The sequence below is a fragment of the Herpailurus yagouaroundi genome, unplaced genomic scaffold, assembly GCF_014898765.1.
Source record: "Herpailurus yagouaroundi ecotype Mexico unplaced genomic scaffold, PumYag 162, whole genome shotgun sequence".
Classification (NCBI taxonomy): Eukaryota; Metazoa; Chordata; class Mammalia; order Carnivora; family Felidae; genus Herpailurus; species Herpailurus yagouaroundi.
In genome coordinates this window covers 7,119,622-7,143,188 of record NW_024412403.1, presented here as the reverse complement: position 1 = coordinate 7,143,188, position 23,567 = coordinate 7,119,622, and the positions used below count along the sequence as shown (strand labels likewise).

Genomic DNA, 23,567 nt, shown 5'->3' with positions numbered 1-23,567 from the left:
TCTCCAAATGGCAAGGAGCCAGATGTTAAGAATTGGAGGGCAGAAAGACAAAAGCAAGGAGCCGGAAGACCGTGGGGCAAAAAATTCAGTTCCCTGTCGACAGGGATGCTGGGCAGACATATAGAAGCGTCTAGGGGGTAGACAGGGACACCAGCTGTTTTCAGCCGTGACCTCTTCGGATCGGTCTGTGACACACCCTGATTGGTGTGCCCAAGCTCCTTGTCAACTATTTTGATTATTCACCCTTCAAGGGTTGGGAGGCACTAGCAGGAAAAAAAGCCACTGCCAAGTTATGCTGGGTTCATCCTGCACAGGACGCAGAGCTCCAGATGGAAAAACCTGGCTTTGACGCAGAAAGCCGGTTGTGTGTGGCTTCTGTGAACACGGAATGCCTTTGCCGGTGGTTCTCAACAGAAAATAGATGTTTCTCTTACTTTTACTGAACGAGTCAGGTAGAAAACTGGGAAATGCACGAAAGTAAAAATAAGCACTTTCCACGTTTGAAAATTCAAGGAAAGTAAAGAGAAGGCTCAATCGTTGTGAGCAAATAAAAATATTTATCTCGTGGGCGTCATCCCAAACATCAGAGGTCAGAATTAATGCTAATCTGTATGACCAACAGGGCGTGGATTGGGGTTGATCTCATTAAAATATAATTTACACCAGTTATTGACAAAAGCACCAAACCTTCTAGACATTAACTATGAGAAGAGCTGCCCACAAGAACTTTCTGCCAGTTTTCCCCCTTTTATGTTTGTCCCACTCCAAGGGGGCTCTTGTCCCCTCCAGGCAAATCACTGCTACCAAGGCCACCCGTGACTTCTGAGTTGTCAACCCTGGTGGTCCTCACCTTCACTCTCTATTCACTGGCTCTTCCTCTCGGCCCTCCCTGGGTTCTCCCTCCTCTTCCCAAACTCTGCATGTTGGAGGGACCCAAAGCCCATCCCTCAGGCCCTTCTGTATGTGGGTCTCCAGGTGACCTCCCCTAGTGACCCAACCTCGAATGCAAGCTTCTGACTCAGAATGTAGGGCTCAACCACATCGTGTCACCCGCTCTACTCAAAACCCTCCCATGCTCCCCAGCCCCACACGCAGAACAAGACTGAAGGGTCTTACCCCTCGCACATGGGAATCTCACGCATGGCCTCACCATTGCCTCCTCAAGGCCACAGCCCGCGGCTCTGTGCTCACTCCGCACCCTCCCCACAACAGTCTCCTCGATGCTCCTTCAACACGCCAAGCAAGCTCCTTCCTAATGGTCTTTGCACGCACTGTTCTCGCTTCCCGGGACCTTCTTCCCCCTACGTGATAAAATGGCTCATGGTCTCACATCTTCGGCTCTCCGTTGGAATTTCAACTCCTCCAACAACCTTCCCTCACCTCGTGTGTAAAACGGCACCTCTCCCTCCATCACCCTCTTGCTTACCTTACTTTTTGTCCTACAGAATTATCAACCAGCACTGTACTCACACACACACACGCACACACAATGTGCACACACACGTCATTATGTTGGCCGTAATACTGTAATGTCGCACGTACGTAAACATATCCTATCTCCACCCCTAGAATGTAAGCTTCATGCAAGCAAGGATCTTATCTGTTTCGTTCATGCTCTACTCCCAGCAATGTTGAATGATTTCATTGAAATGGGTCAAAAAAAAAAAAAAAATGACCAGAGATAATACAGCTCGCTGATCAACGTGCGAGGGGGTGGTCACGTGCACCAGTTTCCAAGTGAAGGGACATCTGTCAATCTCCACTTTCCACCTGCCACATCAGCAAATGTCACCAGTCACAACAAAGTATGATCAAACAGCACTCTCGAATTCTTGCTGGAGAAGTACAGAGAGGCACAACTGGGTGGGGAGATTCGTATCAAAAGCCTCAAAGTGTTCATGCCCGTTGCATTTATCACAGTTTCCGGTCAGAGAAGCGTGAAGGAAGCGGGCTTCCAGAAGGACTAAGCTGGCAGCGCTGAGGAAGAACGGAAGGCTGGAGGGAGGGGAACCGCAGGCAGAGCAGTCAGAGACCCTGTGACAGAGTGGGGCGGGGGACAGTGCAGCCCTGTCCTAGTGCCTTACAGAGCAGGTGCTATGAGCCAGACACGGAGTGAGCAGAGACAGGCTGAAGAGAAGCCTTAAGTTTTAAGCCTGGGTCCCTGAGACAAGTGGCCGCTGTGAAAAAGGGAGAAAAGGATGAACAAAAATGTCTATGTGACGACGATGATGAGATGATGGTGGTGGCAGTAATGACAACAGTAACCACTGCTACTCACTAGACACTATTCTAACGCCTCCCCACGAATCACCTCGCCTGACCCTGCTGCAAGCCGAGGAGGTGCCATCGTCATCCTCACCTCCTGATGGAGGACTGAGGCTCATAGGGGCTCAGTAACTTGCCCCAAACCCATCCGTTTCAAAGGTCATACCTGAGCTCATAAAGTCTGGCCTCACACACTGCCTGCTCACCCGCTATCCTAGAGCGGCCCTGCCCCAAAGGGAGGAAGCACTAGAAAGGAAACGATGCTATAGAAGCCTGAACCTGACCTTGGCGGAGGCTGGGCTCTCTGCGACCCAGACAAACCCCTTGAACTCTGGACTCAATGCAGCAGGGGATGGGAGGGTGCTCTGGAGACCGGAAGTATCACACAAGTGGACGTAAGGCTCCGCTGACTGGTTTCTGAGTTGAAGGCACCCGTAGCCACATCCAGGCGAGCCGTCTAGCAGGTGTCTAGAAACGAAGGCCGGAGCTCAGGGAAGAAACCAGGGCGAGAGGTAGCACAATCTGCCGCACGAAGGCGATCGCTGACGTTGGAGATCAGAAGGTAAAGAGGTGCCGAAGGAAAAGGAGCAGGTGGAGATTAAACCAAGGAGAGGTCAAGCAAGGCTCGTTCCCGCTCAGTCACAAGAGCAGGCCGGAAGTGGGGAGCACCGCCGGGAAATGTGCCCTTCGCGTCCTGAACTCGCTGCAGCCTGACCTGGCCTCCAGCTCCTGCCTCCTCGACGCACGCGTTCCCAGTGCTGAGTGTGGCACCAAGGGCGATGGCAATGCTCGAACCCCAGCTGCACAGAGGGAGCGTCACGTGCGGCAGGGACCCCGCCCCGTGCCATCTCTCGAACACTCAAATGCTGGGTGCTGACCTGGAAAAACTCTTGATTCAAATTCTTGGTAAGTTAATTTCCCAGAAGGTAGAAGAAGTGACAAGTGACGCTTTTTTTCCTCTGGACTCTGTCACACCCGATCACAGAGCCCAGGAAACGTGCAGACGTTTTGAAACCCACGTCCGAAATGTGTTCTTGAAACCCTTACAGGTGTGGCTAGGATATTCAGAGTGATGGTGCAGAACAACATAGCCCCCTACGCAGACAGAAAAGAAGAAATCAGTTGCTTTGGTACGTATTTATCGGTGATCTAAGGCTGGGTTAAAAACTGACAATTATTCACTGTTGAAGCCAAGTCCCCAGAAACACTGCAAGTGCTTGTAGAAACGCAGCTCCCGAGTCCAACCCAAACTTACTGGAGAAGCAGCTGGCGGGGGAGCCCAGGAATCTGCATTCTGACTCGCTCTCCAGAATATGTTTGAGAACCGCCTCTGGGAGAGAAGTGCCAGCTCTGTAGGGTTCTAACCATTGCCCTGGAAAGTGACCGGGTCTCCTCCAGCCCTGCCTATACCTCCCGATAAAGCTGGTGTCCTCCCTGAACGTCAGCATCTCTGAATCCTAGCAAGGAGTCCCCGGTTTCGGGGGCTCTGTGCAGCATGGCTAGGGGAACGTGCCACCGAACCCCCGCTGCATCCGGAGCACAGCCCCCAACAACAGGTGACTGAGCTCGGTCCCCAGCGACACAGGAAGCCGGTGAGGAGACAGAAAGTGCAGCCCACCTTTGGCAAACCTCATACATAAGGTATCTGCAGGCGGGCCGTCAGATGTTAGAAGTCTCCACTGTTTTGCTATATCAAATATCTTGGTATCTTCAAGGAACATTGTTTTCCTTTTTATTTTTTTTTTTAATTTTTTTTCAACGTTTATTTATTTTTTTGGGGACAGAGAGAGACAGAGCATGAACGGGGGAGGGGCAGAGAGAGAGGGAGACACAGAATCGGAAACAGGCTCCAGGCTCCAAGCCATCAATCAGCCCAGAGCCTGACGCGGGGCTCGAACTCACGGACCGCGAGATCGTGACCTGGCTGAAGTCGGACGCTTAACCGACTGCGCCACCCAGGCGCCCCTTTTGTTTTCCTTTTTAATGTTTATTTGTTTTGAGAGAGAGAGAGAGAGAGAGAGAGGCAGAAAGAATCCCAAGCAGGCTCCACGCGGACAGTGCGGAGGCCGACACGGGGCCGGATCTCACAACATCAAGTTCACGACCTGAGCCGATATCGAGAGTCAGACGTTTAAACCACTGAGGTCCCCAGGCGCCCCTAGGCAATATTATTTTCTGATTATAAAAATAATGCACCTTCATTGGAGAAATTCTGCCGTTCTATGTTTAATTAAGCACCACCATTCTGCAGAAAAAGAAGTGTGGCTATAAATGGCCACAAAGTCATCAGGCGTCAGTCATCCCGCTGGAGTCTGATCAAAGCTGATTTGCTGAGGAAAAGTCAGGCAGCGTATCAAAGGCTTCTATCGTCTTCATAGTACACAGACTTTGGAGGGAAACCGGGTCTCTGCTGAGTATGTTTTCAAGAGGATAAACTTTCTACCTTCCGGTGAAGCAGTTACTATAAACCAGGTTTGCAAATATGTGGGAAATGTCTGCAACTCAATGGGTTGGGGTTAGTAAGTGAGCTCCACGCTTCTCCCTTCTCCCAGGTAACGGATTAAATCACCACCAAGTCCCCCCACCCCCTACTCGGGATGCAGGTTGGGGGACTTCCTGCATCTGTTACTTTAAGACTCCTGCTCACGCATGGGCTGGGCTCTCCAGCTTCCCAGTGACCTCCCGCTCAATTGCTGGCTACTTCCTAAAACTCTTCTAGAACCTTCCATGACACACAAAGAGAGCTTACACGTGGCATGATTTACAGTCAGAAACATTTAGCGTCACTTCCAGAGCGGCGGCCACGAATCACGTGGGAACAAAGTCAATTCGGCAGTTCACTCCTTGGCAAGTACTGACCTTATGTCTATTTTCCTCCAGAATACTATCTCTTCTTCCCTCTTCCTTTCTACCGCTACTGTGTGAGAGTATGCTAATATATAACATTATATATTAATAATATAACAATATATTCTATAACTGCCATGTTTAATAATATAACAATATATTGTTATACTAACAGTATTAATAGATTAACATACTGATATGTCAATACATTTTTAATACATTAATATTAATGTTAAAAATACCAATATTTTATTGATATGATATGTTTTATAATTACTATAACATATAAATATGATAAAATATAACATTATACATTAATATATAACAAATGTGGTATTAATGACATCATAATATACTGATAGTAACATGTAATGTGATAGTAAGTGCTTACTGTGTGCTCTGAACACTTTAAATATGTTAACATGAACTAGTCTAATTCTCATGATTCTGAGGCAGGTACACTATTTACCCCCATTTTACAGCTAAGGAAACGGAGGCAATCGGTAAGTGAAGCCAAGTTTCAAACCCAGACTACTGGTCCCAACACATTTACAAAAAATAAGCAAAAAATATAAAAGCTGAAAGGAAGAGGAAAAGAAGCAGGGGGAGGGGGAATCACCATCAGAAACAGGACCGAGTAAACCGATTTTTTGGTCCTTCTCCACCTGCAGAATCAACGGGAAACCAGGACGGAGCCCTCGTTTATTCCACGGTCCATCAACTGTGGCTGATCCTCACAGAGACTCTTGGGGAGCGGGATCTAGACCAGTTCTAGTGGACAACAGAACCGAGGCTGGCCACCCTCCTGGGGACGACGGAGGGTCAGTGTGTCAGTGGAGTGACAGACTCCAGGCATTTCTAGGCGTAGCGGCTCCCAAACTGCACCTGCGAGCCATCGGCCGCGTGGAGCATGCTCAGAACCCCCCGCGTGCCTCCCCTGCAATAAACAGTTAAGTGTGATACCTCGGAGGACTTGAGGCCACTAGGCGATCAGAAGTGGTGGACATGTGGGCATAGGTGCCATGAGGGGGATGGGTGAGGATAGCTGAGCACCTGCTCACAGGTGAGGATAGGTGAGTGGGTAGAGCAGGTCAGGCAGCTTCCCTTAGGCGTCCGCCCACCCCCTGCCCTGGGTCCCTCCTTGGCTGCGTGCAGCGCCACATCCCAGGTGTTTAGGAACATGTGACTCGCACCCTGGATGGCAGGTGCTGTGTCTTTGTGGTCCCTTATTCCCCCACCCACCCCAAGCCCCTTGTGGGTACAGGGAAGGTGCTACTCAGCTCACAACAGGCAACCTCAGAAACCCGTTCCCCAAGCTCTCTCCTCCCTGACAAGGTAAGTAAGGCCCGTCCTGAAGTATGTACTCAATGTGGCTTTTTTTTCTTTCCGACACACGTAGTTCTCTGTGACAACATGATGTTTTCAGTCCCATCACATTTTTTTAAATGCTTATTTATTTTTGAGAGAGAGACAGAGACAGAACAGGTGCAGAGAGGGGAGGGGCAGAGAGAGAGAGGGAGACACATAATCGGAAGCAGCCTTCAGGCTCTGAGCTGTCAGCACAGAGCCCGATGCGGGGCTCGAACCCACAAACCGTGAGATCATGACCTGAGCCAAAGTCAGACGCTCAACCGACTGAGCCACCCAGGCGCTCCAGTCCCACCACTTTTTGAGCTTTACATGTGGAATCACATTGTATTTACTCTCCTGTGACTTGTTTTTTTTTTTCCCAACCTTGAGAATCATCCACACTGATACACAGACACAGGCAGACACTTGTTATTTTCACTGCTGTATAGTATTCCATTATAGGGCTAGAATGCCATTCATTTATCCATTCTCCTGGTGGGCATCTGGGTTGTTCACTTTTTCCTCATGCCCATCTCCAGGCATCCAAGGGCAACAGGTGTGTACCCAGGGGTGGGACCGCTGGAGCACAGGGTCGGTGCGTCTTCAGCCTCACTAGGCAACACTTGACTTACACGCCAAAGGGTCATGCTGATTTACGCTCCCCCTCCCCCAGTGTGCAGGAGACCATCCTGAGCACCGCATCCGAACCTCAATGCTATAAACTGGTACTATCTCTGTATTATTATTTTTTCCCTTAACCCTTCTCTCAAAGCCACCAGACAACATAACCCACCTGTGCACCCATCTACTCTGATGTGATCACTATGTTTTAAGTGCGTGCATGAAAATTACATGACGCGGGGGAAGTGGACATGTTTTCATGTATTTGCGAAAAGCACTGTGCCATAGATCACATTGTTTTGGACTTTTTTTTTCACCCGACTCCGTGTTTTGTAAGACAGACCCATGCTGTTCCGTGTCATCACAGACACTATAATACTGTATTTTTAAGAGGGATGCTACCCTCATTTTATAGAATACCACAGGAACAGCTCACAGTAGGTCAACACTCAATGGGGTTTTTGTGTGCTGCGTGTAATTACAGAGACCTCACTCTGACCCCACAAAGTCAGTGCTTGCATTTCAAATAAGAGGAAACCCCAGGCACCTGTTCAAAACCACCCAGGTTAGTAAATGAGGGAGCAGGATTTGAATCAAGTCTTAAGATGCCAGAACCCTCGCTCTGATCCACGACATGAACCTAGCCAGGATGCACGAGGCAGACAGTTCTGTAACCGGCATCCCTAGATCACACACACCTCTGGTGGACCAGTGAGTGAAACTAGAATTCATACAGGCCTCGCTTGATCAGTTCCGAAACGTACAACCTTCTATGCGAATACCTGGTGAACAGCCTTAAAGGGAACAGTTAAAAAATGTGCCAATCGGCTGTCTCTTTAAAGCTGTAAACTTGACTAATATGTTATTCCTTTTCCTCAAATGTTAGTATATGGAAGTATTAAGAGGATGAAATTCTTGAGAAGAAACGCAATAACGTGAATCAAAAATTCCTTTATCAGAATGAGAATTAATGAGGGGGGGGCGCCTGGGTTGGTTAAGTATCGGACTTCGGCTCAGATCGTGATTTCGTGGTTCACGAGTTCGAGCCCTGTGTCGGGCTCTGGGCTGACAGCTCGCAGCCCGGAGCCTGCTTCTGATTCTGTGTCTCCCTCTCTCTCTGCCCCTCTACCACTCATGCGTGCGCTCTCTCTCTCTCTCTCTCTCTCTCTCTCTCTCTCCCAAAAATAAACATTAGAATGAGAATTAATGACCAAAATCTCAAATCCTAACAAAATAAATCTGCAAGTCTTTCCCTCCTTGGGATAATAGTGTGGGTTGACGTTTGACAGCCATGGACTGCACCCACCCAGCGGAGCAGAAGCATGGTCATACACCTGACATGCTAAGATCATGCTTATGTGACATAGAAGTACAATTTCTAGCGTAAGACAGGACGTGGAAGGACCAGCAGAGAAAGACAAATTAAAATGTGCTTAGTGACTTGGTTTTAGCACCGACAGAGAATAAGCTGAAAATGTTTTCTTTTTTTTTTTTTTTTAATTTTTTTTTTTTCAACGTTTATTTATTTTTGGGATAGAGAGAGACAGAGCATGAACGGGGGAGGGGCAGAGAGAGAGGGAGACACAGAATCGGAAACAGGCTCCAGGCTCTGAGCCGTCAGCCCAGAGCCTGACGCGGGGCTCGAACTCCCGGACCGCGAGATCGTGACCTGGATGAAGACGGACGCTTAACCGACTGCGCCACCCAGGCGCCCCGAAAATGTTTTCTTATTAAAGTTCTGCTCATTCTCTTTGTCAACGAAATTGCCCCAACTCTTAATATTCTTTTAAATCAAGAATGTTCTATATTTCACAGTTACTTACCATCCCTCCCTTTTATTATTATTATTTCTAGCTCCTTAAACATATAAAAGGGGAAAAGTAATTTGTTCTGGCAGAAGAGGGTTATAGTAAATCATGGAGAATAAATTTCTTAAATATGAAAGGAACATGACTTCCCTCCGGATCAGACTATGGACACAAATGCGAAGTCATAAAAGTCTGTTTCCACGCACACCTGCAATGTTAAGTCACTTCTGTGGGGAATTCAGGTCCTTTTCAGATGAGAAGAAAAAAAAAAAAAAAACCGTTCAGTAGCAATGAGCCAAAGACAAAATCTTCCACTATTTACATTAACACATCAAGTGGAACGGTTCATATGCCATTTATAAGAACTTCCCCTCCCAGAAATAAAAGCTGCACTCAGCCCACAACCAGAGACTTCACAGCACATAAAATTTTAGTGAATACATTTCCCAAATCAGGTGTTTTAAGGAAGCCGTGGAAGGCCATCTATTTTCTTAACTATTTTGGCAAGGATACCAATTCCATATACAAAAAAAAGGGGGGGGGTGGGGAGTCCAGGAATAATTATTCAGATTCCAATAGCTGGAATTTGATAGATTTTACAAAGGAAACAAATGTCTTTAATCTAATTCTCTGCAGCTCAGAGCCAACGTCAGCTGCTGATAACGGCACTTCTAACTGCCAGTTCATCTTCAAAACACACAGAAGCAATGTGAGCTGAGATTTACTTTTTTATTTTTACTTTCTGAGTTGATATGTATTAAAAAAAAATTCTCCTGGTTCTCTTTCTCTTCAGCCTTCACTTACATTTATGGTAACGGCTATGATGATAATAAGAGAAATCAAAGCTGGAAATAGAGCTCGCTCCTGAGATCAAATACCAACCTGTCCACTAAACACATCTTCAGAGGTCATGCTTCTTAGGTTTATCTAAGACTGTTTGCATTTGATGAATTAACTTTTAAAAACAAGCCCTAATGATTTCTTGCCGACTTCAGCTTTCCCTTCCCGTTGGCTAGGAATAAAATGCCAACCATGATGACTTTGGGTAGTTGACCTTCATAGCCTGAGGCACAGAAGATTCTTCTCGAATGGCCTTCTCCATGAGCTTTTATTTGCATCCCTCAGCTTCACGGTCAACAAAGACGAAACGGAAAAAGCCTTCCCCCTCTCCCGTCCCTGTGTGGCACGGACACGCTCACCAAATACGCCCCAGGAATTTCCGAAGGAGCCTTACCACGTCCACGGGAGACTGCCCACTGCACGTGTTACAGGCATAACTGTCCCGGCCCCAGTGAGACATCACACACAAGCCACACGACAGTGTCCGCCACAGAGGTCTGCTCCTCCCCGACGCTGAAGGCTCAACACCCCTTGGGGAGCCCCTCTTTCTGACGCCTCGGGAGCACCCACCAACCTTGAACAACGCACTGAACCCGTCACTTCTAAATCCGCGGTCAAACGTGGAGGAAGAGCGTGAATTACACCCGGTACATAGCACTCCCAAGCGCGCTGCTTTTAAGATGTGTGCGTGCGTGTGCGTGATGTTGGAGGGCACTTCATATTTTGGCCAAAAAAGGGTGAACTTTCCTTTCAATTAGAAGCCACTTTCCGTGTTCAGGAAATGTTTCAGGCAAAGAACATTTAGATGAGTGAAACCTACAAGGCCACTTAGGGAAAATGAATACATGCAGGGGACGGGCAGAACTGGCAAGGTGGCGGATGATTTGGGCCAGTGTAGACAGCTGAACTAACTAGCACAGGTGTAGACAGCCGATCTGGGTAAAGTGGCTCAAGCCCCAGTGTTTCCTGTAACTTTTATTTGGGTCAAGTTACTAAAGCCATCTCTTCACTTCCTCCCGGCAGCTGTGCCCGTGTGTGCCAAACGGGCCGGCTTCCTCTCAGGACTCCCGGGTGGCTCGGGACTCAACCTTGTTGCCTCACCTCCAAAGACACGGGGAGGTGCAGCTGGGCAACAGGTGGAACAGGTGCCACGTGCGGGCGTGGCCAGGTAAAACCACCCCTGGGCACAGGAAGTGCGAGGGCACAGCCTCCGGCGTCCTCCCGGGTAACCCCAGGCAAGGGGCAAGGGGGTGGCGTTAAAACAGAAGCTGGAAGAATCCGGATGTGGCTTCTGTGTCAATTCGGGGGTCAGCCATGTTCTGCCGAAGGTCAGACAGTAAATACTTTCAGCTTTGCGGATCACGCGGTCTTGGTCGCCGCCACTCAGCTCTGCCGTCAGGACACGGAAGCAGCCACACACGGTGTGGAAACCAGGAAGAAAGCAAAACTTTCTTTATGGACAACGAGATCTAATTTACCACGGGCTAGGAAACATTCTTCTTCTTTTGATTGTTTTCAACCGCTGCATATTGTGAAGACCATTTTCTTAGCTCATGGTGGTCTAGAAACAGGTGGCGGGCCGGACCGGGCCCACGGCAGAGGCTGGCTGCCCCCCGTACGGACTGATGTGTGGGCAGGCATCCACCAAAATCCAGCCAAGGAGGAAGCAAGAGCGGCTCCCCGGCCGAGATGAAACCTACCTTGATATGAGCTGCTGGGTCCGGGACAGTCTGAACCATGTCCTTCAGTCGACCAGCTCGTTCACCATCCACTCAGAACCTGAGGCAGCTGGGTGACAAAAAGGGACAGTCGTCAATAACCACGTTTCCACGCTTTGCTTTCCGTTAGGACCGAACGCCACACACTACGGTAAAAGAATCACAGCTTTTGAACGCGTTTGCCCCCGCAAGCACCTTGCTAGGGCAGGAAGCACCCTAATGAAGCTCCTGGAAAATCCACTTCTCTCCTGCCGGGGATGTCACTGCCTTTGAGGGCCAGTGAGACAGTGGTCTGACAAGCCCAAACAAACCCACGTCACAGGCAGCTCACACACATCATGGTACACGGGCAGCGTCGGTGAGGGATCGTTTAAAGGAAGAAATGAGGGGCGCCTGGGGGGCTCAGTGGGCTAAGCGTCTGATTTCAGCTCAGGTCACGATCTCAGGGTTCGTGGGTTCGAGCCCCGCGTCGGGCTCTGTGCCGACAGCTCAGAGCTTAGAGCCTGCTTGGGATTCTGTGTCTCCCTCTCTCTCTGCCACTCCCCTGCTCACGCTCTGTCTCTCTCAAAAATAAACATAAAAAAAAAAAACTAATACCACCTAAACATCTTTAGAAGTTCACAGTTAAGCTCTTAATGAAAAGCACAGCTATCACTCATTGAATGCCTAAGCAGCAGCCCTTGGACCAAGGGCTCCACAGGAATTTTCTCATTTTATCCTAACCACCGTCTGAGAGTCAGCATCCCCACTGTCCAGTTGGGGACATGGAGACCCAGGAAGGGTCACCGATTTGTTCGGGATCACCTGCTTAATAAGCAACGGAGCCAGGATTCAAGTCGCACTGGCCTGACTCTGAGACCGCTAAGACATTTCAGTTTGACAAGATGAACTGGTTAAGCCCTATACGAGGAAGGTATGTTAATTCATTTTAGAATTTAATTTAAATTTAAATGAGTTGAATTTAAAGGTGTCCATACTCTAAGGATAAAGGCCTCATCCAATATATCCCTTTATTCAGATTAAAAACCAGCATGTTCTGGTTCCTGTCCGTCTGTCCCTTCCCATCCCCAGAGCCACCCTCCGTGGCCCCCTTCCCTGCCCCGTGCCCCCAGGGCTGACCCCCACAGGCTGCCTCGTTGGGTTCCCTTGCCCTCTGGCCCCCAACATGTTTGGTCCCTGTGACACCATCTGGAGACGGTGCAGGGGCAGGAGGAGAGAGGGGTGGGGTGTTTCTTCCCCACACTTCCCACCACCCATTCGACACCCCCTCCTATTTGGCTACCGTTCTGGTCATAACTGACCCTGTGGTCACCTCTCTTGTCCTGGGGACCCTCCCCCTGGGCTGCAGGAACCACGCCCCGCCCCGTCTTTGGTTCTCTGTACATCTTAGCCATATGTCTTCTCTGGCACTGAAAACCCCTCTTTCGATTTATATCTTTAGGTGCCATCACCATTTTCTTTCAACTACCATTTTCTCGTTGTCTTCTTCTGTGCAAAGCTGGCCTAGGCCTCTCAGCAGTAGTAAACTGCCACATGAAAATAAACAGTTCAATTCCAGGACGACAGCCACGAGGGCTGTCTCTTGAGTTTGCTGTCAACCACATTCTTCCAGGGGTACGCAAAGGCGCTCCCTGGAGCCCTAACTACGTCTGTGTTCTGCCTCTCCCACCCTCTCAAGGCACAAACACATCCACTCCCAACAAAGATGGGCTTCTCACGGGAAGCCTTCGCCTCCAGGTCTGCGTGCTTGGGGCCTGTCTCCCAAAAGGGCTTCATGGAGTCCTCCCCGAATCAGGGAGAGCGTGGCTGAACGAGGAGATGACAAACGTGGACCCCTGCTCCTCTGACGCGAAAACCTTCGCCTCCCCCAAGGCGGTCTCCTCAGGAGAGCAGAGATCCCCCCAGGAAACAACACTCTGCTCCCAAAGCCATTCGGCCTGAGAGAGGCCCATCCTTGAGCCTTCCTGACAAAAGGAAGGCTCCCCGCTGCACGACCCCACGCTCAGGAGCAAACCGTTCTTCCTACACGTTCTGGCATCCCCCTGGGGCAGCTCACCCCTCCCAATTCTGCCTCTCTGCACACATATCCTGACGCTCATAACAAGTTAAAGTTCATCCCTTCCCACCAAATCGGCGGAAGGAACGTGCCACTGGAAGTCTGGAGCCCAAGCCACGTAGATCCAGAAGATTCCTCTTCCTGACTCTGGGAACCCGGTTCCCGTACTTCGAGCCGCACGGCAACGTGGCCAAGGCCCAAGGCTGGTGCCCAGCTGACAGCCAGCACCTTATGCCAGACCCGTAAGGCGGCCACCCTGGACACTCTAGAACATCGTCTCTCACGTGGCCACAGCCCCTGCTGAGATCAGGAAAACGGAACTATCAGCTGAGTCCAGGCACCCACAGAACCATGAGAAATAATAAATCAGTTGTTGTTTTAAGCTACGAGGTCCGGGGACATTTTATCACAGATGGAGAACCCAAACACCCGGTAAGTGTTCTAGATACCTAGAGAAGGCAGAGACTAAGTAGCTCCTGGCGTACTGTCACCCCACGGTGACCTACAGTGATGGTTCCAGTTCCCCTCCCCTCCTTGTGTCTGCACCTCCTGCCATACGACTTGGTGGTTCGTACACCTAAGAGGTCATCTGTTGCCCCAACCTTTGTTTGGGAGCTGTCCACATGACTTGCTGCAGTCACCAGAATGCACCAGAAGGGCAGTGTGCCAGTTCCTGGATAAAGCCCCAAGAGGCATGAATTGTTTCCACTTGCAAATTCCCGCCACCACAGGAACGTGCCAGGCTAGAACGCTGGAGGAACAGAGGCACGTGGTGCAAGGCCAAGCCATCCCATATCCCCAGCCAAGAATATTCTAGATCATCTGATAAGACAACCGAACCCTAGGCACAGGAGGGACACCTCAAGACCAAAACTGGCCAACCAAGGCCAACCTGAATGGCCAACCCACAGGCTTGTGAGCTAAATAAATTCTTCTTGTTTCAAACCACTGAGATTTAGGGTGGCTGTTACGCAGCATTTTTGTAGCAGTAAATTACTAATACACACAATATGCCTTGGATAACCAGGCTATCAAGATCCCCCTTAAAACTTTTCCGGTTAGGGGCGCCTGGGTGGCTCAGTGGGTGAAGCATCTGGCTCTTGGTTTCAGCTCAGGTCATGATCTCACGGTTCATGGGTTCAAGTTCCATATCAGGCTCTGCACTGACAGTGTGGAGCCTGCTTGGGATTCTCTCTGTCCCTCTCTCTCTGCCCCTCCCCTGCTCATTCTTTCTCTCTCTCTCTCTCTCTCTCTCTCTCTCTCTCTCTCAAAATAAATAAACTTAAATATTTTTTAACTTTTCTAGCTACAGAGATCAAAGAACTCAAACAGTGATTTCAAAGGAAAGAAACTTTTCCCAACACACAACCGCACCATTTCCATCCAGCTAAGAGACAGGACCTCAAACCCCCGTCCTCCCCTCAAAATGAGTTTGGAAACTGAAGAGTAACCAAGATACCACTACCCGAAGGGCCTGTGAGCTTTGCAGAGCCCTTCCTGGAGCAGCCGAATTTCCACTTCACAGGATGGGACCCTGCCAACTCTCCGGGGATTCCTGATACGACGAAATGGAATCAACGTTCCGGATGCCCGAGACCACAGAAATGTCACAGAAGTTACAGCTGCCATTCAGTGTGTGACCAACCGAGAGATAAACTTAAGGAACAACTGTTTGTGTCTCCTGTCTTTTATGGGGAAGCTGTGGGTACTTTCAGAGAGGAAATGGCAGGGAAGGGGGTGTATATATTCCTGATGTATCACCACCGCACCCCTCAAGGGGTGGGAACGGGAAAATAATCCATATAGGTATCAAGAGGTGCCCAATGAAGGTCAAGGACAACACCCAGAGGAAGGAGAGAGTTGACACACGAGGGGAGCCAAGGAGGTGCCACCAAGGAGCCTTGAGGCATGTGGGCTGGCCGGAAGGCGGGAAGGTGGGGAACAAAAAGTCCCCCCTGCTCCCCATACATGAGGGAACCAAGGCATATGACCTTAACCTCCAACCACCACGAGGATCACCATCGTCGGAGGGATTTATTAAACATTCACAGAGCAAATGGCGCCCCACCTTGCAAACCAGATCAGCTCAAAAGCAAAACACCTCGAGACCAAGAGGATAAAAGTTCTGCCACTTAGCAAGCTACCTCCTCCCACAGAGGTCCTTGACTGGTTCTGCATCCATTCAGGTGCTTATTCTTTTCTGCTCTTTGGGAGGAATTTTGTGGATTTTTTTAAAGAGTGCTTCTAAATTTCTTTCTGTGATGCTAAGGATTAATTTTTCCAAACTTTAGTTGTTGATGAATGACGTTTGGTTATGTATCATTGTGGGAAGGCTTTCAGTTTCCATTTTACCTGGCTTTGAACCCTTGCAGAGCGTGGATCCGTGCTGTCTAAAAACCCCTCCTTTAATATTTGTTCCCTGCGATAAATTCATTTGGTAACGTGTCTGTTTATGACTTTGTGTTTCATGATCCAGCATTATTTCATCATTGGGTATACCAAAAAATAAAATGTACTGATACCCAACAGAATTCTACTTGTCACTGTTCTTCATCCTTTTTTCAAAAATACCGATGTCGGGGCGCCTGGGAGGCTCAGTCATTTGAGCCTCTGACTTCGGCTCAGATCATGATCTCACGGTTCGTGAGTTCGAGCCCCGCATCGGGTTCCCTGCCGTCAGCACAGGGCTGACTTTCGATCCTCTGTCCTCCCCCACCCCCCGCCCTCCCCCGCTCGCACACGCTCTCTCTCAAAATAAATAAACATTTAAAAAAATTAGTAAGATTTTTAAAAATAAAAATACCAATGTCTTACAAAACAGAAGCAAATATTTGATTTGGGTTACTTTACTATAAGTGTATAAAGCGTGGATGGACACACAGTACCACAAGTAAAATACGCATTTCATAATGCGGGAGGCAAGGGTGCAAAATGGTCCAGAGAAGACAGGGATATTTGCAGGGTTGGGCAAGAGCACACATGGAGGTGACCTACCTGTCCTTCCCAACCCCATTCTGTCCATATGCAAGGGGCCCTCCCACAGTCATGTGGACACCCAGCCCACACTGCCATGCCCCACCGAACAGCTGCCCTGATGGCCATGCTTCAAGCCTAGGGAAACACACAGAAGCTACCAAACGAGACAGACTGCAGGAAAGAAGCCTGGGCAGGCCCTAGAGATGCTCAGGCCAGTCTGGGCAGGAGCTGTGGGTTCCCAGGCACTGCAGGTGTGGTGCAGAATGGGGGACGGGTGCAGCTGGGGAGACAAGAGGGTCCTCGAATGCACGGAGGAGGGAGGGTGCTCTTCTCAGAAACCTGAAAAAGGCCACTTCACCCTGTAGGGCCTATAGCTACTCGTCTGTAAAATGGAGATAATATGACTGTGGTATAATAGAAGAGATATTTCCGGGCGCCTGGGTGGCTCAGCCGGTTAAGCGTCTGACTCTTGATTTTGGCTCAGGTCACGATCTCACGGTGTGTGAGTTTGAACCCCAAGTCAGGCTCTGCACTGACCGTGTGGAGCCTGCTTGGGATTCTCTCTCTCCCTCTTTCTCTGCCCCTCCCCTGCTCTCTCTCTCTTTCTCTCAAAATAAACAATCTTGAAAAAAAAATAGAAAAGATATTTGGTCTTTTCCCCCGTTCCTGGCACAGAGCTCTTAAAACTATTGGCTCTTCCTGAATGAGAAGAACGATAGAAGCATCTCTCCTAACGATGCAACCTTTGAGGGACCCCTAGAGAGCGTCACGGAGGTCCCAGGAAGACCACGCCTTGATGAGAAGCCTGGGGCTTTTGGTCCCACCACCATCTTCTGGGGAAGGGAGAAGGGCTGGGGATTGAGTTAATAATCGATATGCCTTGGGACGCCTGGGTGGCTCAGCTGGTTAAGCATCCGACTTCGGCTCAGGTCATGATCTCATGGTTTGTGAGTTTGAGCCCCGCGTCGGGCTCTGTGCTGACAGCTCGGAGCCTGGAGCCTGCTTCAGATTCTGAGTCTCCCTCTCTCTCTGCCCCTCCCCCACTCACGCTCTGTCTCTCTCTCTCTCAAAAACAAACATAAAAAGAATTTTAAATAATTCATATGCCTTTGTGATGAAAACTTAAAAAAAAATATATATATACCCAAATGACAAGAGTCAGAGCCAAGAGGGTGATACATTCCAACTCCAGGGGGACAGAAGCACCTGTTCTCAGGCCCCTTCTAGATCTCACCATGTTCACCTGTATCCTTTATAATAGACTGTAAGAGTGAGTGCAGCATTCTCCTGAGTTCTGTGTCCTTGTAGCAAATTACTGAATCACGGAAGGGGATGTGGGAACCCCGGGTCTGTAGGCAAGTTGGACAGAAATGTGGGCAATCTGGGGAGGGACCCGCTACCTTGAATTGGCATCTGAAGTAGATGGAGGAGGTCAGTCTTGCGGGACGGAGCCCTTCATGTGTGGGGCGGGACACTAACCCCAGGGAGTGTCAGAACCGAATTAAATTGCAGGATACCCGGCTGGGGTCGGAGAGTGGGAAAATCCGTTGATGGCGTTGAAAAAGACCCTACATACCTGATGTCAGGAGCGGGGAGAAGAGACTCCTGAGTTTTCTACCTCCAAACTGATGGTCAGCGGTTCACACAGCTGTGAATACTGGGTTTGGCCAGGGTCTGTTCCCAACTGGTTAGCACCTGAGTGGGGACCACTCTTGGGCTCTCCCTCCACGGCCAACTCCACCAGGCTTTTGTGAAATTACATTAAACCACGCCCAAGAAACCTCTTGTGGTGCTAGGTACACAATAAGCACTTAGGAAGTGGTAACTGCTATGATTGAGAGAGCAAAGATTTGATACTGTGCAAAATGCTGCAACTTTGAGAGAAATAATTCTCAATAAACAAATTCATAAGGGACCTTTGTCAATTGACGGGAAACATCCTTGACTTAAAACCTGAATGTTGGGGGCGCCTGGGTGGCTCAGCTTGTTAAACATCTGACTCTTGATTTTGGCTCAGGTCCTGATTTCACAGTTCATGGGTTCGAGCCCTGCATCAGGCTCCTTGCTGACAGTTCAGAGCCTGGAGCCTGCTTCAGATTCTGTCTGTCCCTCCCCTGCTCGCTCTCGCTCTTTCTCAAAAATAAATAAACATTTAAAAAAATAGAAAAAAAAAAAGGGCACCTGGGTGGCTCAGTCGGTTAAGAGGCCGACTTTCGCTCAGGTCATGATCTCACAAATCATGAGTTCAAGTTCTGCATCGGGCTCTGTGCCGACAGCTCAGAGCCTGGAGCCTGTTTCAGATTCTATGTCTCCCTCTCTCTTTCTCTGCCTCTCCCCTGCTTGCACTTTGTCTCTCTCTCTCTCTCTCAATCAAATAAACATTAGTAAAAAATTAAAAAAAAAAAAGAAGTTATTGAGTTAAAGTGAGGTCACAGGGTAGGCCCTAAGCCAATCCAACTGGTGTCCTTACTCATCTAGAGGGCAGAAGATATGAACACCCAGGGAGAAGATGGCCATCACACGCCAAGGAGAGAGGCCTGGGGCAGACTCTCCCCGCGGCCTCGGAAGGAATGAACTCTGCCCACACCTTGACCTCGGCATCCAGCCTCCAGAGCTGGCGATCTGTTTGTGCCGTCTGAGCCCCCCAGTCTGCAGTGATTTCTCCCAGCTGCTGGGGAAAACAAATACACCTTTACTGAGGGACTTGCTCAATATTTCAACTGATGAAGATTAGGAGGCCTGATTTAGGGAAGGGTAAGCGGGGAGGGTGTGCCTCAGGAATCATATCCGATTTATTCTCCACTCTTTTTTACCAGACTACCACCTCGGCTCAAGGAGCATCCCAGGCACTGTGTATTACCGTCCCATCTACTAACCACTCCTGGCTTCATTTTGGCAAAAAAGAGATTTTTTAAGTTCCGTGGCCCAAATGAGTGTTAATGTAGGCCCCACCATAACCTCTTCCAACCCCTGGAATGCTTTTCTGAGGGAAGCCTGATGGTTCTCCGCAGCCAAAGGACACATTTTGTACGTAAAGTGCTCAAATCCCCCACCTTTCCCTGTGTCTGCCTCTTGAGATGAGGCTTCCATTGAATACAAGTCAAATAACTATAAAATAGCCACAGAGCAAATTTGGTGATAGGACAGGAAAATGTACATATCATAAAGCATAAGTATCTGTAGTCACTGCCCTTGGCCTCCGGCTCTTCTGGAAGGAGCAGACAAGAACAGAAGGAGTGGAGAAAAGGGCGATGACAAGGTCAATACTTGCGAAGCAGGGACATAACCAACCATCCCCTGGGTCAGGGGCGGGGGCCAGCAGACCACGCCGGGCCAGGGGCATCTTACACCGGGGAAGAATCAGTGGAACCAACACAATCCCTCAACGTACATCAAACAATCCAAAGAAGGGTCTTCGGTTTTTGGTTTTAATTTGTCTTCATCATGATAAATGTGCTCTTCAATCGTCACCCTCCACTTCACCCACCTCCCCACCAAGGGAAGGTCTCGGGAGGTTTTGGAGCACAAAGATCAAATATTCAAGATACCAAATATTTATAGATTCTTATTTAAAAAAAAAAAAATTCTTGCCTAGGAGAGGTAGGGTTATCCAGGATTTTGTTTTACCTTTAATTGCCCTTGGCCCCACCATCTTTTTTCTCTGTGAGTCATTTGTCTTGCTTTTGGCCAACACTGCTTTTCTTGGGTCTTCAAAGATCGTGGAACACCTGAAAAAGAATTTAAATATATTAAACCTTGGGGTTTTCCCCCCAAATATTAATACCAAGGATCAAACGTGTGCTTAGTGGCCAAACCTATTTCTTAAATATTATTTTAAAATATCCTAAAAAGAGGGGCACCTGGGTGGCTCGGTCGGTTGAGCGCCCAACTCTTGATTTTGGCTCAGGTCACGATCCCAGGGTCATGGGACCGACCCCAAGTGATGCTCTGCGCTGTGCGTGGAGTCTGCTTAAGATTTTCTCTCTCTCTTTCTCCCCCTCTTCCCTTCTCCCCTGCTCATACTCTCTCTCCCCGTCTAAAAAAAAAAAAAAAAAAAAAATCCTAAAAGGAGAATGAATTTAAAATCCTCCCCTTAAAAAAAGGCAGGGGGAGAGGGGTGACAACATCTCCCCAGGAAAGCTCAGCGTTAAGAAACAAAAATTAGGAGTGAAATAAAAGCCAAGCCTGAACTGGCATAGTAAAGCACACATACGCTTTTGCAAAGAAAACATTTTGAACATGTTTTCCTTCCTTTGCAGACCCCAGCTTTAGTAATAATGGTTTCTCCATCCTTGAGCCCTTTTGTCTGCTCAAACAAAGAGTAACAAAGTTTATTAAACATCCTGGGAACTGTAATTAAGCCATCATTTTAGTTCCAGGAAAGAAACAATCCTTTTAATTTGTAGATGCTTAGGAGGATCCACGTTTTTTAGAAACATTAGACACACTACCAAACTGAAATAAGGGAGAGAAGGGGGGGGCGGGGGGAGTCTTCCTTAGAATACGCCTGTTGCCACAGCTCTAAAATCCAATCTCTTTTTTTGGCGATACAGGAATTTCAGGGCTCATGCAACTTTCCAAGTAAAATATCCAATCCCAAAATGTTACATTTAACGGAATCCTCACAACATGACAAATTGCAAATGGCAACTGTTTCAGTTGAAAATATTTTCAAACTAGAAAATGTCTTAAGTGTTGCATCAAAATCAATATTTGCAAGGGGCGATAGTATTTATAAATGTTTCCACGGTCCCGCTGGCTCTCCCACTCTGCTCGGGGCGCCAGCCAAGTCCACCTAAAGTCTCTGGGCCTGGGCTCTGGGACAGTTCGTCCGGCTGCCCCAGTCCCCACAACGTGTCTGCTGTGATATGGGAAAATGTAAATTCTCGGGAAAATATTAGAATCCAAACCACATGCGTAACGTGATTCCAATATTGTAAAAAGACCAACACGAGCTGGATGAAAGACAAAAGGGAAGGCGGAAAGGGAAGGGGGCAGCTCTAAGGAAGGGTTGGGAGTCGCTCACAGAAGCGGCTTTGAGGTTCCAACATGAGGGAGTCTTATTTTCTCAGTGATCTTCTTTGGGGTATGTTCCTAATTTTCAGAACGAAGAATATTCATTTCGATAACCAGGAAAAAAAAGAAAAAAGAAACAACTAAGCAATAATCCTTTTATGTTAGTCGACGGATTTCTGAACTGTTTTCTTTTTTTTTTCAACGTTTATTTATTTTTGGGACAGAGAGAGACAGAGCATGAACGGGAGAGGGGCAGAGAGAGAGGGAGACACAGAATCAGAAACAGGCTCCAGGCTCTGAGCCATCAGCCCAGAGCCCGACGCGGGGCTCGAACTCACGGACCGCGAGATCGTGACCTGGCTGAAGTCGGACGCTTAACCAACTGCGCCACCCAGGCGCCCCTCTGAACTGTTTTCTTGACAGTGATGTGCGACTTGTACCCATCTGGCCTTGGTGGCCTGGTGCCGGCCTCCCTTGATCAGGGACACGGTGCTCAGCGGGAAAGGGGAAGGGAACGGTGAACTAGATCATGCTCTGTGTGGCCGCGCGGACCCTGAGTTACCAAAGGTGTTCCCAAGTTTCTTTTTCTCCAAATCCAAAAGGCAATATTGATTAGCGCTTGGCTAAATGCTTTCCACGGACAAGTGGTCAGAGTAGTATTTAGTTTCCAATTGCCGAAGAGGGAGTGAGAGTTTTTTAAAAGCATGGGCTGAGATTTACTATCCTATGTCATCTCAGAGCATCCTTTAGTGCCAAAACCTCTACATGCCGAAGGAATAACTTGATTTATGACTGAATATTGCTGGACCTGATTTAAAGACAAGAGTAAAGCCCAGAGAAGATTCTATTAAATATGTGCAATGGGTATTTTTAAATTAGCATTATGGCGTTATTAATATTTCATTTAATCCAGAGGGCACTTATCTGACAACATAAATTATCCATAACACAGCTGAGAAGACACAAAGGATCCAAAAAAACGTCACGAAGTCCGGGGAGAGAAGCTTCGCCAGAGAAAGGCACGCTACCAGCCGCGTGAGGCTAACAGCTGGCCCGGTCAAAGCGAGAAAGAAAATTTTGCAAACCAGACTCCAGAACTCAAAAAATGCAGCCATTTGAGAGCTCTGGTTTAAGAGCACACTGCTTAACCCTGCCCAACAGTCCCTAGTCCCGCCGAAAGCAGAGACCAGAGGACCACGTGGCCGTATGAGGACCCCGCCCGCCCCCACCCCCACCCCCCAGCCCCGCCACGGCCAAGGACTACAGTCCCCACCACCCTCGGATTCCGTGGGGCTCCGAAGTCTCCACAGTCACAGGAAGAAGGATGTGGCCGTTAGAGAGTGCCCACTGGACACGGGTGGAGCCAAACCGTCTGAGCATCTGAAGGGCAAGTTCATTTGCCAGAGCAGCCTCGGTGCGGCGGAGGGAGCCCCGGGCTGGGGGTCCCAGGCTCGTGCTGACACACGGCAGCTGCCAGAGCTGCCCTGCACCCCAGTTTGCCCGTCCGCAAGCTGTGCGCGAGAGACGGGGTGCGGGTGCGAGAGAGGTAGTGTGGGTAACAGACAGGTGGCGTGGATGAGAGACGGGGGCACTGTGAGAGGCGGCACAGGTCAGGGAGAGGTGGCACAGGTGACAATGATGTGGCACGGGTCAGGGAGAGGCGGTGCGGGTCACGGAGGGGAGAGGGTCGGGGAGAGGCGAGGCGGGTCACGGAGAGGTTGCGCGGGTTGGGGAGGGGCAGCGCGGGTCAGGGAGGGGCGGCGAGGGTCGGGGAGAGGCGAGGCGGGTCACGGAGAGGTTGCGCGGGTCGGGGAGGGGCGGCGCGGGTCAGGGAGAGGTGAGGCGGGTCACGGAGGGGCGCGGGTCAGGGAGAGGCGAGGCGGGTCAGGGAGGGGCGTGGGTCAGGGAGAGGTAAGGCGGGTCAGGGAGGGGCGGCGAGGGTCGGGGAGGGGCGAGGCGGGTCACGGAGAGGTTGCGCGGGTCGGGGAGGGGCGGCGCGGGTCAGGGAGAGGCGAGGCGGGTCACGGAGGGGCATGGGTCAGGGAGAGGCGAGGCGGGTCACGGAGAGGC

General features: G+C 49.4%; 1 protein-coding gene across 7 annotated transcripts in view; it reads right to left on the bottom strand.

Annotated features, from left to right (window-relative positions):
* Positions 1-23,567, bottom strand: part of ERG (ETS transcription factor ERG) — a 271,394-nt gene that overhangs the window by 174,308 nt on the left and 73,519 nt on the right. For all 7 annotated transcript variants that reach the window (XM_040483913.1, XM_040483915.1, XM_040483919.1 and 4 more), the window contains 2 exons: positions 20,109-20,209; positions 11,432-11,519 (listed from right to left, as the gene is read on the bottom strand). In XM_040483913.1, coding sequence (XP_040339847.1) covers positions 11,432-11,470 — 39 coding nt within the window. In that variant the 5' untranslated portion in view covers positions 11,471-11,519; positions 20,109-20,209. The remainder of the gene's footprint in view (positions 1-11,431; positions 11,520-20,108; positions 20,210-23,567) is intronic.